The sequence below is a fragment of the Opisthocomus hoazin genome, chromosome 8 (assembly GCF_030867145.1).
Source record: "Opisthocomus hoazin isolate bOpiHoa1 chromosome 8, bOpiHoa1.hap1, whole genome shotgun sequence".
In the NCBI taxonomy this organism is placed as follows: domain Eukaryota; kingdom Metazoa; phylum Chordata; class Aves; order Opisthocomiformes; family Opisthocomidae; genus Opisthocomus; species Opisthocomus hoazin.
The window spans coordinates 33,277,731-33,295,428 of record NC_134421.1 but is presented as its reverse complement, the minus strand read 5'-3'; the positions used below and the strand labels follow the sequence as shown (position 1 = coordinate 33,295,428).

At 40.6% G+C, this 17,698-nt stretch overlaps 1 protein-coding gene across 2 annotated transcripts in view; it reads right to left on the bottom strand.

Moving 5' to 3' along the window:
• The window catches only part of PTPRR (protein tyrosine phosphatase receptor type R), a 161,475-nt gene that overhangs the window by 31,394 nt on the left and 112,383 nt on the right, over window positions 1-17,698 (bottom strand). For both annotated transcript variants that reach the window (XM_075428214.1, XM_075428215.1), the window contains exon 7: window positions 3,324-3,510. In XM_075428214.1, coding sequence (XP_075284329.1) covers window positions 3,324-3,510 — 187 coding nt within the window. The remainder of the gene's footprint in view (window positions 1-3,323; window positions 3,511-17,698) is intronic.

The window sequence follows — 17,698 nt, the reverse complement described above, 5'->3', positions numbered from 1 at the left end:
GAAAATAGCTCTTTTTTCTTAATAAGTATTATGGAAAAATATTTTGATAGTAACTTACCAATTTTTACAATTAAAAAATAAATTTAATGCCCCCTAAATTGTCAATAAAAATTAAATATTAATTAAAGATCTAAAAATAACCCCAAACTGCTCACGTTTCAGTTTTCTATTGAATACTTTGAACATTTCTTCACTTTTTGCACACTTGGAAGGATTTCATGGGAATTAATAATTTTAGTCTTAAGAAGACTGTCTTATTGTATTTCTTTAGCTAGTTAAAACAAGCTGAGTGAGCACAATGAGTGAGGGTTATACACTGCGTTCTTTGCATACCTGAAGTTCCTACTAAAGCTATTATTATCAGTAGCAAGCAAGATATTAAACAGATACTGTTCAACAGCTTCATCTTAAAACACATTTTAAAAAATGCGTTAAAAGTAGAATATACAAGTCATGATCTTTTCTACAAAACTCCATGGAAACACTGAATGGCCAAAGTCATTTTGTGCCCCCCTGAGGGACAAATAAAAACTGAGTCTCTATTGCCCTGAAGCCGTTCATGAATGCTGTGTGAGAGGATTCAGGTGAATGGGATTCTATGGAGGTACCAAGTGGTCTGTACAAGCTGCCTCCTAACATGGGGGTTTTAAATGAGATGAAGGTATTTCTTCTAGCTTTCTTGCCTAAGCAGCAGAATGGCAGAGAACCGATGGCATAATAGGTGATAAAAGTATGTGGAATGCTTATAATTTTTCACATGTACACTGTCTGATCAGTTTTTGGTAAAACAACTGAGGGATTTACTTTTCTTAAGCAAATGACTTTTACTATAAACCCTGGCTTTTTAAAGGTGAATAAAAGGACTTTATTGTAGGATGCAATTATTCATAATGAAAACATTTTTAGAGTAAGATGGCACTCCTCATCTATTTTATTGACTTACATGAACAAACTGAAAACAAAACAAAACCTTGAGGGATCATATGCTCTGGTATGTTTAGTAAGAACTGAATTTTTGTATGTCTTTGTTAGTATGCTCAAGTAGTTGCATAGGTCTTCATGCTCTTACATGCCTTATTAGGATACACGTTTCTGTGCAGCTCTATTTATTAAATTTAAGCCATTAAACCAGTCTCAAAAAGGTTCACTTGTCTAGTTTAGTTTGCTAAGGAGTTGTAAAAGCTAAAAAAGATAGGCTAAGTTTGGGTTGGGCAGTTGTTAATGTTAGGTTCCTCTGCTCTGGCACCCGCTGATAGCAGTTGGTAGCACAGCATCCAAGGGAACTTGAAGAGTAGGACAAGCTTTTCTTTGTGTTGCACTGGACACCTGAAACTATTCTTTTGGCATGAAAAAACATGAATAATCACTCCATATGCACCTTCCTTTTGCTATTATGCTTTTACAAGCTTCCGTTAGAGCTTCTCATAGTCCCTTTCCCAGCCAGAAGAGTCCTTGTCTATTTAGTATGTCCTGATACAGAAGCTGTTGTAGTCTGTCATTATGTTCACCATAACTCTGTATGTGCTTGGAAGTGGAGAGATCAGAGCATCGTGCAGTTGTGAATGCAGTATAGACTTTTTCAATGTCATAAATATGTTTTCTATATTATTCTCTAGTTCTTTTCCCAAGATTCTTAGCTTTATATTTCAGAACCCATCAAAGTACCGAAAACTATTTTCTCCCAAATGCATAACATTTTATTTATCAACCCTGCATTTCCTCTGCCTCATCACCACCATAAAATCCTTCTGTAATTTCTTTGAAGTCCATTTTTAATTTTACTACCCTTGTAAATTCAGTGTCATCATCAAACTTCACAACCTTACTATTTATTCCTTTTTCAGATGACCTAAGAGCATCTTGGTCAGTACCAGCTCCAGAACAGACACCTTTGGGACTCCACTGGTGATCTCCCTTTACTCCGAGAAGAAACCAATCCTTCCAATGCTACACTGTGTTGATTTTTCCCCATTGTATTGCACGTGTTCATATATCTATTGGCTTCTTTCTTTATTAGAATTCCTTCCAATTTCTCTGATTTTGACATCAGATTCATAGGCCTGCAGTTCTCTGGATCTCTTCTGGAGCCCTTCTGAAAAAGCTCCGGTTACCTCTGGCCCTCTGATTCCTCAGCTGCTGGGGCCCAAGTTCTGGGCTACACCTGCACAGTTAATGCATCAATGATTGCATACATGAACTCCTTTAGGATTCCTGGGTGAATACTAGCTTATTCCCGTGAGTAGCTTTTATTCATTTTCTTGATTTGTTCTAGAATCTCTTCCATTAACACTTCAGGATCAGACAGATCCTCCAGTTACCAGTCTGATTCTATTCCTGACACAGAGGTAGGAAATTCCCTTACCTCTTCTATGTCAACACAGTTGGAAATAATGCAAGTCACTTCCCTCCTATTGCTTCAACTTCTCCAAATCCCTTTTCTTCCCTTTTGATCATCTTTTGATCCTTGTACTCTTTGGTAAGCTTCATGCTTTTGACCTCTTTAGAATGAAGTCACGATTTTTTTTTTTTAATTCAAAACCTTTTTTGGCCTGCCTTATTCAGCTTTCACATTCAGCTGGCTTCAGTTTGTGCTCTGTTCTATTCCCCTGGTAAAGAGTGTCTCCTTGTTTCTTATAGCCTCTTTCATCTGGGTGCTTTGCAATACCAGTCTTTTTCACGTCTTCTTAAAGTAATATTTAATAATGTGTTTTCCCTGTCTGAGTTTTTCTGCTCTGTCTTGTTGCTACTTGGCCACTGACTTCCTAGATTCTTACACTTTCAAATATTAAACACACTTGTAGGAGACTTCAAGGTTTTTGGTCTTGAGTAAATTAGGCTTACTGTATGGAGTGCTTGTTAAAGATATTTTGGACTGACTGACTGTAGGTGTCCCTGCCTACTCAAAAAGTCATTTATAGTGACTAAAAATTTAGTCTTCAAATTGAAAACATACGTGACATTTACATGGGAATAAACAAAGTCTCCAATTATTACTGCTTTCTGTCATCATAGCCTTTCTGAACTCTTTGAAACTGTCACAGTGTTACAGTCCTGCCTGATTGTCCTGTAGCTCTAATATGACATTTATCCCACCTATGAATGGGACTTCAAACCAAGCGGAATCTGTATTATCCGTGGATAGAACTGACTTACTTATCTGTCTTTAGTGCATAAAATTCAAACACCACCTTGAAACTATCTAATCTGCCCTTTGGAAATGATTTGTACCTTGACATTGAAGTGTTGCCCAGTTATTTTTTCCCCAGATTCTGTTGTACCAATTATGTCAAAAATTTTCATTTAAAGCTTGTTGTTAAACTCACCATGAATTCTGTTTGAAGTAAATGAGAACATGCAACTGCATCTCGAAGCTGCTGCCGTGTCAGGACGCGGCCGGCTGACTGTAGATATTCCATCGCTACTTTTTCTCGTGGGGTTGGCACAGCAACGAAAGGTTCAACGCTTCCCAAACTGCTCATATCCAAAGTCAGTGAGACATTGGATCCTCGTCTGTGTTAGAAAATAATTAAAAGAGTTATATCAGATCTGTGTTACTGTAAGTCCCATACTCATGCAGCTGATCCTGGGTTATTTATGCACCCTGACTTTCTGTATAGTCACTGGGAGATCTGGGTATGTGCAGACTGCAAGACTGGTTTCACTGGAAGCACTGGGTGGCCAGAAAACAAAGATTTTAGGTGTCATCCTGCCTCTTCAATCTGGCAATCAATGCTGCATGAACAGTGTGCTAGGGAGCAAGTATTTAGATTGTTCTTAGAAGTAGAAACTGCCCCCTGTATGCTACTTAATTGTTATGGCTGTCAAATGTGAAAGTGGTATCTTAATAAGGAATAAATATTTCACAGAAAAAAAGGGGATATATGTCTAACTGATGCATATAACAACCTGGAAATAAAGTCACAGCTATGTGTTTAAGAATCTATTCAAATTAAGTATACAGAATGAAGGGGGAAAAAGTGATAAAATCAGCAAAAATAAGTGGAAAGGCAGTGCAAACATTATGACTACCAAGACAGTGGACAACGTCTCATGTTAGGTGGGAGAGGAGGGAGAGGCAATAAACCACAATAAATAAGCTGCATCCCAGGAGGAGAAAAGGTCACAGACTTAGAGGGGTTATTCGGAAATGCAATCATCTCTTGCAGCATAATCAAATCGTCAACATTTCGCATTTCTACAGGAAAATAAAGTTGGATTCAACAACACCTTTGAGCTGTGAAAATACAAATAAAGCACACTCCTGTGTGCTCTGTATGACTGCTACTCTGTCTGTCACTTTCTCCAAACAACACTTTTTTGTAGTTTCAGCTCATCGATCAAATGTTATCTAACTCAACCCTTAGCTTTAGGCATACTGATTGCAATAAATCCATGCTCTGTGAATTGTGGTGACTGAACACACATTAGTAGGCATTAATCAAAGTTTTTGCTTTTATTAATCAAAAATCAGTACTATACGACTGTAAGATTCAGCGGCCTCTGAACTGGGCTACAGATGCCCATCTCAATGTAAACATCTGTAACATTTACCAAGTAGCTATGCACATACAGAGATATGACAACGCAAGTTTCATTCCTACCTCTGCACATTATTATCTCTCTGTTAATTTATGCTTACAGGGGAGGTCTTTAGGCTCTTAGTTGCTCTACCATGCTTGTATGTATACAACCACAGCATAAGATCTCTGAAGTCTCTCCTAATAGTCATCCTGCCAGATCAGAATACAGCTCTACGCCTTGCCCACTTTTAAAATCACATGCGCCAGTGATTAACCATTTATTGCCTAATCCATTATCTGCTGACTCCAGTTTTCCTGCTAGAACTCTGCGTGGTTGGGTGCATTTCTTATCGGCAGGAGAACTCCCTCTGGGTGAGTGTGGCTGCACACCGCTTGGGACACTGGAATGTTTTTAAGATACAACCATCCCTTTTACAGTAGTACCACATAGTATTACACATATCATACAGACATCATCAGATAGTACCTGTGAGACAAGCTCTATTACAATTGGGGGAATGCTTTCCTCTAGCCTGCAGCAAAAGTTGCTTAACAGTTGCTTCTTACTTCCCTTTCATTCTTTATAGGTGGCCAATAGGTATTTTTACGCACACTTCTTTGAGTAAAATACTTGTCTTTTCAGACACTGTGACTCCTTGCTTAGTGCTGGTGTTGCTGTTCTGTTTTCCGATGTTCCTCTGCCACCAGAATAAGTACTCTTAGAGTTTATTGCTTTCTGCTTTGTTTGTAACCATATGAACATAACACTTTTGTTCTGTTCTGACGCAACTTTGATGACCTTCCCTTCCTCTTACACTTGTCAGCAGATTCTTCAGTAACTTTCTTTTAAATGAAACCATTTCTATCATGTCAGTCTGCATGAATAGAAATGACTTCAGTCACCCACCTGTCACTTAGAAAAACGCAAAGGAACAATGGCCAAGAGACAAGACCACCTGCTGGAATTGGTGAATCTCACATTGTGCTGTGCCGTCCAAAAGCGTTTTTCAGCTTAGGTGATGGGTGGGTGACAGCAAGAGCTTGGCTGCCCAGGCTGCGGGTGGTAACAGTGAGTCAGTGACAGAAGTGGAGATGGGAGAGGTCAGAAGAAGCCGAGGCGGCCGCAGGCAGCTGACTGCTTCCAAGGATATACGCGGACAATTTCTGTTGCCAGAGGAAAGTAGATGGGGTATGATTCTGCTGATTTTGCTAGGAGGTAGGCAGAAGTGAAGTAGCATCCTGAGCAGAAGTGACTAGTGGCTGGTATACACATAGGCTGCTGGTAGTGCTCTGTGGTGTGCCGCACACACTATCGAGGCTGCAGTTGGCAGTACCAATGCTCGTACCCAAACCCAGTGCCATGACAGCCTAGGAGGTGGGCACGCGGAGAGCTGGCTGTGGTGGCCGCTTACTGCCAGACCCTGCATGAAGGTCTTGGCTCATGTACACACCCCAGCTCCCCAGGGACTGCCCCTGCCATCTCCACGCCGCTTCTCAGGGAAAACATCCTGTTAGACCTCTTTCTCATAAAAACCTTCCTGCAAAAGCACCTCTTCTGACCATGTCTAGCAATTTGCTCTGTGGGAAAAGACAGCCCCTCGAACAGGTGTCTCTGAGGGCGTATATCGCAAGTCCAATCTTTAGAAAACAATCCAGAAATCCACAGAAGAAGTGTGCAATGAACCTCTCCGAAACTATTTAGGCTACCTTTGGTTGAGAAATGGGTAGCGATTCAGATCCAGACATACTTCTGGGAGAGCCTGCTGAGATTTCCTAACACAGAGGAAAAGTATTCGCATTGTTCAGTAACAAAGTACAGTGAAAATGTTAATATTTTCTTTGGCTTTGACATTGTTATAACTGACAGTCTTGGCAAAAAGGCTATTTCCTTTTTAACAACAACAAAAATTGTACCTGATCTAATTATAACTTTGAGTTTAGAGCTTTTACCATTTTTGGGGATTATTGACGAATACCGGTGTTGAGAATCAAATAATTTACTCTGGAAAGAAGAAATAGTTTTTAGCTGCATATCTAACACATTAAAAGCTACACATTGAATAAAAACTGAATATAGGGCAGAAAACAAGTACTTAAAGTCCATAAGAGGATATACAATAGGTAATAGCTGTAAAGGTAATTCTTCCATGAAAATGGGCATCTCAAAAACACTTTTTAAGAAGTATGCTTCGCTTAATAAAAAGATTTTCTCATGTTTACATTAGCAATACTAACTATTGCCAAGATAAACATTAATCACGTAGGCTTCTTTACTGCATTCAAGACGAAGCTGCCGAAGAGGCTGGGAACAGGACATTTTGCCTCGTCTTGAAAGATCAGGGAGGGCCTGAACCCATCATGTTCTTGTATGTCCTAACAGAAGATGCTTGTAGTCTCAGGCCCTGCTCTGAACTCCTTGGATTTTCTATGTTCCTCTAACAGTTAAATTCTTCACTTTCTGTAGGAAAGAGTACAAAGGAAGAATTCTCTTCTCTTTTACTGGTGGAAAGAGGTTAGGTAGTGATCCCACCTTTTCCCACCTCACTGGAGGGACTGCACAAGGCTGGCCACAAAGCAACAAGGAGGTAGCAGGTAATCCGAAGCCTACTGACATTTTTGGCGACTATCCCTTGTTTCTAATAGGTTTTGAATAAAGAAATCACAATCAGACCAGTAGCACCAGTGACACTGCTAGTCAGACAACTGATTTGTCTTGGATCCCTCGAAAAGTGTGTGTGTGTGTATATCTCCCAAATACATACACGTACCTTTCCATTTCAAATTAGAGTGAAGGAGCCATACAAATGGGTTTTCCCTTATTTCTGAATATTTACAACCCTTTTTTATCTTCTAAATAACTTTATATTCTTTGTGTTCCCCATGTTAATAGTCTGAGCCAAATTAGAGAAGACTGTGTTATGGTACACCACCCCCTGCATCCCCTTGAGGTTGTGTCTTGATGAGGATGAGTATCATGTGAGGAATCTGAGGAATTGTAAACAGTCGTGACATTACATTAAACTCAGCATGAGACTAACTCTTCTGAAGTTTCAGCAGCTGGGACGGCCACCTCATCACTGGGTACGTGAATAAGTGCAATCAGGAAACCACTTGTGTCTGTGTATTGTCTAGTATCCCAGAGGGGTTCTTACTACATAGTCACAGTCCTCTTTTCAATTGCGTATTAGGAAGAAGTCCACTGATGAGAACCCACTGGAGTACTTTTAATAATACACCTATAGAAGCAGATTTTATTACAGACCATGATTAAAAAAAAATTAATGCAATATTTGTTTTAAAACGCTCAAAAGGAAGCTCCACCTGTCCACCTCGGAGGGTCACTAGGTTACTGAAGCCTATTAATCATCAGTGAGGTCATTTCCAGGTCTTCCCTGACCCTAAAATTAAGCCATAGCTGATGATTATGAAAATCCAATCACCCGACACGTTTTCCCAATTGTTTATATAAGCTGGGTAATTTCTTTAAATAAACGTTCCCATGTTTATTCAGCAGTCCTGAAAAAATGCAACGCCCAGATTCCCGGTGTTCGGCTTTTCATTCTCTCTAGTGGTTTTGGAAGCGTCGGTGACGGCTGCTGCCCTCCAAGAGCCATTGCCCTCCGACCCCGGCATTGTGGACGCAGGAGGCACTTCCTTCTGCGCCCTCGGCCCCCCATCCCTGAGCCGAGCTTCTGGGCGGCTGAGGCAGGAGCTGGGGCAGCCATGCAGGTGGAAGGAAGACATTAATTAGCAGCAAGAGAGGCCCTGGCTGCGGCTGTTGGCGAGGGAATTTGCTCTGGGTCCGCAGATCCCGCTCGTACCAGGAGATGCTCCGCAGGGCTGCTCTCCCTGGGTTTTACTGCAGGGGTGACAGGAAAAACACTGCCATTCCCCTGTGTGTTTTATTTCTCTAGTGCTCACAGACCAGGTCTAGAGATGGATCCTGATTCTCTTCCCTTGCTGGCCCACCTCATCAGTAAATGCGCTGAATTCAGGTGGGGTTTGCGCTGCTGCAATTGCACTGGGAGAGCACAGCTGGGCATGTGGTGTCCACTACTTCCTACCTTACCAGTGCCAGGCTTCACCTGCTTATCTAGTTTTAGTTTCAGTAAAATATTTCAAAGGAAAAAAAATTATAAAAAAGAACAACGGCAAAAAAAAAAAATAAAGGTCTCAGCTTTCCTGATACTTTTAGCAAAATAGCTAAGCAAAAACATGGTCATGTAGATGAACAAATGTGATATGTAAAGATGCGGTGGGGTGTGAAAAGCACAGTAAACCTGAAAAGGACATAACATTGTTGTTATTAATTGTGTATTTTGATATAAAATAAATAAAAATAGGATACTGCATAAATCTCATTGAATTCATCAAGAAAAATCAGTGTTGAAATAAGAAAAAGTAGAAAAGCAGAAATACAGAGGGGTTAAAATAATCTTTGCAAAGGACTGAACATAGTGCCATTTTCTTTCAGCCTTAGACAAACAGTAACACAGATCTTCTAATATATGACTGAGACATTTCTTCGCAAATCCAGATTCATAATATCCATTATAGTCAGTCCTCAGAAGGTTAAGAGACGACATTTATTTGAAGTGAATTATAATTTGATAAATTTTAAAGGACCATTCACAATATTGTTAAATAGTTGCTTCTAACAAGCATGAGAACGGTTGATGTGTTTTTCACAAATGCTTGTATATGATTCTTGCTCTGTACATGCTAGCCTGAAACATATACCATCACCTTGCACTGCTTATATTACTGGATGCCTTGGAAAAGTTAAGGCTGAATGACAGTATGGTTTGATAGTGTAAATGTAACAAATGTAACATGTAGGGAATGTTATCACTTCAGGTGGTCAGAAACAAGTCTTGGTTCTTTGTGAATATTGGGATGGTTGCAAGACAAGAGACTCCTGAATAATCCCTTTAGGCCCTGGGCCTTGGGAGAACAGGTATGCAAACTACAGAGATAAGGAGGCTGCAGGATAATCTGAAGACCCCTGCCGAGAGACGCCAAACAAACATGTGCGATGGACATTACCATATATTAATGAATTCTCGGAAAAGGCATTACTATGATAAACATTTCTTGGAAATGTAATGAATATGTATGTTAACATAGCATAAATACCTAGTAACTGTGTCTCTTCGGTGCACATGTTTGGAGGAGAGATCCCCCGTGTGCCCGGCGCCACAATAAAGAATACCTGCTTAATAGTCTGCCGACTATTGAGTCTTCAATTCTGGCTTTTCACGGCATCATTTCTGGCACCCCAGATGGGACCCGCTCTGCTCAGCTGCAGGACCCGCTGAGAACAGGACTCCCTAGGGTACCCCCGGGATTTCCCGGAGGGACTCCTCGCCTCACTCGGATCACTGCGGGAGCAGACAAGGACCATCTAAACGAGTAAAGGTATTCTTTTTTTTCCTTTCTTTCTCTGTTTTGGTATGTGAGACCGGTCATTTGGAGAGTTCTCATAAGTCATAGGAGACGTCCTACGCTGAGCGCTGTACACCAGGCTACTAGTGCCTGAGGGTGTACGTCTTGGTACGTTGGTGCAGGCACGGGTTAAGCTTTGCACTTCTGTAATAACGTGCTTTTGGTAATTGTGCGTTGGTACAAGCATGGGTTAAGCTTTGTACTTCTGTAATAACGTACTTTTGGGTATTGGTGCGTTGGTGCAGGCATGGGTTGTGCTCTGCACTTCTGTAATAACGTGCTTTTGGTAGTTGTGCGTTGGTACAAGCATGGGTTAAGCTTTGTACTTCTGTAATAACGTACATTCGGTATGGTACGCTTAGGAAACCCGCTTAAGTTGTACTTCTGGCGATACGGATTTGTTGGTATTGAACTCGGATACCGGATATCTCAGATACTGGCTTGTTAACATACCCATCAGGCATCGTAAAACCAAAAAAAAAAACCAACCAAAAAAACCACCTTGCACGGTGAACCTCTTTTCTTGTGACCAGAATATTAATTGTGACATTTTTGGAACGTGGTCAGAGCGGGACAGAAGGGGACGACAGATTAAAATTGTTAAAGACTAACAGAGGTACAGAATCAACAAAGTAAAATGGGGGGCAGCAAAGCAGTGGTATTTTAAAGAAAAGCCCCTTAGGATGTATTCTAGCACATTGGAAAGCTTGTGTGACTGTATGAAGCCTCTGTGTGAAAGACAAATAAGTCAAAAAGAAAAAAAAAAAAAAGAAAAAAGAAAAAAAAAGAGAGAAAAAAAATGGTAAAGAAAAAAACACCATGTACGTTTGGTATGTTCTGCTGATTTCCGGTTTTTGACTTGGGACTGTTGTATTTGAACTCTGAGTCTTCGGGGCCGTGGTTTATGATTTCTTAAGTATCAGTGCAGGGTCTTCCTGCGGGGGGGATTTTGAGAGCCTCTCCCAGGATCTAGACGGCAACATTGGGAAAAGTAGGGGGAGACCCCTCACTCAACAACATCTTAATAATGTATGGGGTTTGGTTTGCTTAAAGAAAATCGGCATGATTTAGGAATTGAGTTGGGAATTTGGGGATTGGTTTTAAAATACAAGTTGGTATATATTGTGGGGTTACAAGTTCTCTAGTTATTTGGCATTGATCGATCATTTAGGGACTCTGGTTTTGGGGTATGTATTAAATATACTGTATATATTGTTTTGAAAGAGCTCTATGTATATAAACATGTTAACTGAAGTGGTTTGCCTGTATATATTGTTGTACTTAGGTGATACAGTTTGTAAACAGAAGGATTTCAAAAGATCGCTTCTAGGTTGTGTGTGTGTGTGTGTGTGTGTGTTGTGTTAACCGATTGGTGGAGAAGTTGAGAAGTTATTTTATTGTTACATGAGCTTCGGAGGGAGGTGATGCCCTCACAAACAATTAATTGAATTATGATATGTTGTTAGAATTGATGCGGTTTTGTGGACAATTAAAAAGTATAGGAGATGAAAAGTTTAACGCGGTATTGAAAAAAAAAAAAAAAAAAAAAACCAAAAGGAAAACCCCTCTGGATTTTCCGAAGGATTGTGTAAAGTGATTAGGACAGAAAGGTATCAAGTTACAAGATGCTTTGCTAGCTGCTGCTCTAAATGAAGAAAGAAAAAAAAAAAGCAACGTTCTTAGAAGTTAAGCAACAGAAAAACAAAATGAAAAAGAGGGGAAACAAGGTAACTTTTTACAGTATGGACTACTAGTGGAGTGTGAATCAGAATACAATACTCCTGTGTTACCAGTAAAAAAAAACAAAAACAGGTGGAACTTATTGGGTAGTACAGGATTTAAGAGAAGTGAATAAGATTGTTAGGGATGTACACCATGTGGTAGCAAGTATGGTTTACAGTATTGGATTTAAATGATGCATTCTTCTGTCTGCCTTTAGCCAAAGAAAGTCTGAATTTATTTGCATTTGAGTGGGAAAATCCTACCACGGGTAAAAAAACCCCAGCTTGCCTGGACAGTGTTACCCCAAGGTTTTAAGCATAGCCCAACGATCTTTGGAAATCAACTAACACGAGAACTTGAAGCATGGAACCCTTCCTCCAGAGATGGAACCCTTTTACAGTACATTAATAGCAACTGAAACAAAACCTGACTGTATACAGTGGACTATCAGTTTGTTAAACTTTTTGAGATTAAATGGGTATCAAGTCTCTCAACAGGAAGCTCAGATGGTGCGGCAACGGGTAACCTACCTTGGATGCAAGCTGTCTGGACAAAGAGAACTAGGAACAGAACAGAATGGAGCCATCTGCAGGACTCCCCTCCGTCAGACGGTAAAAGAGCTCAGGACCTTTCTGGGACTGACAGGTTGGTGCTGGTTATGAATTTATAATTATGGAATAATAGTGAGACCCTTATGTGAACTTTTGAAAAACAACCCCACCCGATTGATCTGGTCCAAAGAAGCTCAAAATGCATTTCAGACACTTAAGAAGGATCTAATGAAGGGCCCGGCTCTGGGCCTGCCTGATGTTACTAAACCCTTTTGGCTGTTTTCTTATGAGAGACAAGGCATAGCTCGGGATCCTAGCTCAACAACTGGGACCCTAGAAAAGAGCTGTGGCCTATTTTGCTAAACAGCTGGATGGAGTAAGCAAAGGATGGCCAGGATGTCTGCAAGCTGTGGCGGCGGTGGTCTTGACTATTCAGGAAGCCCCAAAATTCACCTTGGGCAAAAGATCACAGTACCGATCTCACACAGAATATCAGCTGTACTGCAACAAAAAGGGAACTACTGGCTTTCCCCATCCTAATTTCTACGATACCAGGGACTAATACTACGAACCCAGCTTCTTTTCTCAGCGGATTAATCTCTGAACCATTGGTACCTGATTGCTTAGAAACCATAGAGACTGTACTCCAGCAGACCAGATCTGAAAGAGGAACCCCTGGAAGATGCACAGGACCCCTGGTTCACGGATGGAAGCAGCATTGTCGGACAAGGTATTTGAAAGGCCAGGTATGCGGTGACAACAGCAGCCGAAGTAGTTTGTTCTCAATCACTACCTGCTAGAACATCAGCTCAAAAGGCTGAAACTATTGCCCTAACTAGGGCTCTGGAGTTAACAAAAGGAAAAAGATAAATATATGGACAGATTCCAAATATGCCTTTGGAGTTGTCCACGCTCATGGGGCAATTTGGAAGGAGTGAGGACTACTAACTGCACAAGGGAAGCAGATTAAATACGCTGAGGAAATCCTTCAACTATTAGAAGCTGTTCAACTACCAGAAAAAGTTGCCATCATGCACTGCCGAGGTCACCTGAAGGGTAACACTGACCAGGAAAGAGGTAACAGGTTGGCTGACTCTGAAGCTAAACAGGCAGCAGAGAGAATGTAAGAGATTTTAGCCTTAATTCCAGATTATAGAAATAGAAACCTGAGTGACCAAGAAAATGTTGAGTATTCTAAAGCTGATGAAGAATTAATAGAGGGATTAGGGGGCCAAGTTCCATCCCAGGGGTGGGCCTACTTAAGTGATGGCAGAATTATAATCCCTGCTAAACAGATATGGGGGGTGGTTAAAGAAGAACACAATAGGACACACTGGGGAGTGGACTCCCTGTACAAATTTTTAAATCAGAAATTAATAGGGAAAAATTTGTATACTACAGTCCGACAAGTAACCCAACAGTGTGAAACGTGTTTAAAAATAACCCCAATACAGGTAACCGGGTACAATTAGGAGGTATTGGGAAGGGAAGTATACCGGGACAACATTGGCAAATTGATTTCTCTGAACTTCCAGGAAAAGGAGGGTACAAGTACTTATTAGTACTTACGGATACCTTTTCAGGTTGGCCAGAAGCATTCCCTTGTAGAACAAATAAAGCAAGGGAAGTAACTAAGGTATTATTAAATGAAATAATACCTCGATTTGGGGTACCGACAATTATCTCCTCAGATAGGGGGACGCATTTTTGTGCAGAAGTAGTGCAACAGGTCAGCAAACTGTTAGGAATCAATTGGCAGTTACATACGCCCTACAGACCACAAGCCAGTGGGCAAGTAAAAAGATGCAAAAATATGCCAAAAAGCGAATCTATATTGGTACCAAGCATTGCCTATTGCACTACTTCGGATACGTGTAAAACCTAGGGCCAAAGAAAATTTGAGCCCTTTTGAGATACTATATGGGAGACCATATCAGGCTAAATATCAGGGGGAAGATTTGAACCAGTTGGGAAACCAGTACCTACAGAATTATGTTATATACTTAGGAAAACAATTAGAAAGGATTAGTAAAAATGTTTTGGGTACCAGGGCTAAAGGGTTAGATCACTCGATCCATCCATTTAGCCCTGGAGATTGGGTTTACGTTAAGAGAATTTTTCAGGTGATCCACTGAGAGAGAAGTGGAATGGACCTTACCAGGTATTGCTGACTACCTTCACTGCAATCAAGATTAGAGAACAACCGGCCTGGATCCATTATTCCCGAGTGAAGAAGGCTCCTAAACCAGGATGGATGGTCGAAAAGGCTGGCGGTTTGAAACTATGATTGCGGCGGTAACTTTGTTAAACCTAGGCTTTTTAGGATACTGCGATCATGACAACTCGAACTACATGACTGGACCAAGATGTGACCTATTGGTCAGCAATAATAGCTGCCTATGGAAAGCAAGATCCAACACTTGTTCATGCTGAACCCCTTCCATACACACAAAAATTGTACTTGCAGAGATGGGTGGAATGATTATTTGATCAACAAAACTACAGTAGAAGTAGGAACTTGAGATTTGAAAGGGACAGGCGCGATATATATAGATTTTTGTAAAACAGAACCCAATTAGAAACCTATAGCCCCTCGAACTGGGATTATTTTAGGAATGCACCAATTGGCTGGGTAAACCGCGGAGCATTTTGCAGAGCTAATCTCACAGCCACTGACGGGGCCCTGTAAATTACACAACACGTATTGGTGGCTATGTGGTGATGGCATTAGCAGAAAGCGACTCCCTGCGGGTTGGAAGGGAATGTGTACCATAGGTCATCTAGTCAGCCAGGACCGAATATATAATCAGTCCCAAATACCTAAAGGCATATTAAGAACATCATGGAGACAAGCCAAACGGGAAGACAACCCACTTGTAAGTAGGGGAACAAAATTTAACCTCTTGGCTACCCAATTTAGAGTGATTGAAACAATTGTTCATGGGAATGATCACACTGGTGGTTTTGGGAATACTTGTTTGCATGTCTCTCAAATGTTTCCTTTGGTGTTGTCAGGGCTCAGTTGAGACATACAGTGACTGGAAAAGGAACAAGATTAGGCACCAAGTAGAAACTGGAAAATACTTTTCCCAGAGCCTTGGCGTGAAAGACTAAAGGAATTTGAAAATAATACCTACAAAAAAGAATAGTGAGGATTCATAGCTTTCTAGCTACAAATCCTCAAAAGAAAAGGAGGGATTGATAGTGTAAATGTAACAAATGTAACATGTAGGGAATGTTATCACTTCAGGTGGTCAGAAACAAGTCTTGGTTCTTTGTGAATATTGGGATGGTTGCAAGACAAGAGACTCCTGAATAATCCCTTTAGGCCCTGGGCCTTGGGAGAACAGGTATGCAAACTACAGAGATAAGGAGGCTGCAGGATAATCTGAAGACCCCTGCCGAGAGACGCCAAACAAACATGTGCGATGGACATTACCATATATTAATGAATTCTCGGAAAAGGCATTACTATGATAAACATTTCTTGGAAATGTAATGAATATGTATGTTAACATAGCATAAATACCTAGTAACTGTGTCTCTTCGGTGCACACGTTTGGAGGAGAGATCCCCCGTGTGCCCGGCGCCGCAATAAAGAATACCTGCTTAATAGTCTGCCGACTATTGAGTCTTCAATTCTGGCTTTTCACGGCATCAGGTTGCATTAAAGGGTGTGGTAATCTTTCACGTTTTTTCTGACCATCAGCATACTATTTCAAACAAGTCTTCTACGAATGTGGTGAAACTCCATTATTGAGCACACAAACTTGAAAGAAGAAGATTCATTTTTTCCTACATCTACATTCTTTTCTTGGAATTGTAGAGCTTGTAAGTTTCAGTTTTCCGTTGTGGTGCAGCAGATGTTAGAGAATATTCTGATAGAAGCCCCCACAAATTCTGATAATATACAATACTCATTAATGTAATTATCTTGTTATTTACTCCTACTTTCAACAAAGGTCAATCAATATAATCTCTATTAGTTTGAGAAAATAATGAATAAAAAAATCATTATGTAACTGTGTGAATGTCATCCTAACAAATAATATTTGCACATAGTACTTATTGCATATAATGCACTTTTTATTTTCGCACTCCTAGGTGCCCTATAAAGCGTTGTTATACAAATGCTGTGCTTGGCAGACCTGTGATGATAACTCAGTTTCCCAGCTGACGTCCGCTTTTCCTGCTGACAATTTTGGGTTGCAGTTGATTTTCACTTGAAGAAGTGCTGCAGCTTTTAGGATCTCTCTCAGATCTGGGGTTACCGACACTTTCAAACAAACCCAACCTACATCACCCCCGAACTGAAGTACTCAGAAATCGGAAGCTGAGATCAACCAACTAATAAGGCCAAAGAAGAATTAGTGTTAGAAGCAGGACTAAAACTGCAGGTTCCCTTAATCTCTGTCATTTCTCAAGTTACCTGAAGTCATTTTGCAATCAGTCGTCAGAGATGCTGTTCTCTAAAGGAAATTGTTCTTCAACTGATTTCAAGATTCAGGGTTATTTATGTCAATTATTTACTTAAAAAAAAATCAACAGCAGAGGAATACAAATTTTTTTTGGTAGAAAATCTGCAACTATGAATTTAAAATGACTGATTTACTTTGCATTAAAGGATAGTATGCATTATGGCCAGTCTAAATAGGTACAGCCTGATACCTTGAAGGGCTGATTCCACTCAGCTCATGTTTGGTCATTTTCCAGTAACTCTACTATGCATGAAAACAAAAAATACACACATTTCTTTGGAGCAGAGTTCCACCTTCAGCAGTTTGGTGTGCAGGTGGTCAAAACTTGATCTTTCCCCCTCTCCTGCCATCTCCTGACATACCAGTGTTACTTAAAACACCAGAAGTTACCTACTGACCTCCTATCTTGCCTAGGAACAGTGGACCCCTCTTCTTCTATAGGCTCCTGGCCTCATTTCCAAAGCCATTTTCCTCTCATGGATTAACCTTTCTTTGGCTCTAATTTTGCCTCTCCAGAGAGATCCTGCACAGATAGGTGAGTGTTAGCCTGAGGTTTCCACAAGCATGCTTAGTAATTCATTATTAATATTACTGATATTTATAATATTTCTACTCTTCTTCACAGTCGTCTGCACCCGAGATGAATCCTGTAGCCATTTGTGTGGGCAGCTCCATCTCACCAACCAGAGGACCTCATTTACAGTGCAAAGAGGGTAAGCTGGGTATAACACCAAAGCACCTATGGCCAGAAAGCCATAGCTGGAGGATATTTAAGCTCAGGGCTACAAAGGAGGTGATAGGGTGAAGTACACTGATCCTATGCATCTTCTTGGAAAGATCTGCCATTTCTGCTTACGTTTGCTCTATCACATGGCACTTCTCATAGTATTCTAGTGTTGCATTATTATTTTTTACCACTTATCTGTCACTTGGAAAACTGACACTGAGAAAAGAAGGGGGATATATGGCTGCTGTGAAGCAA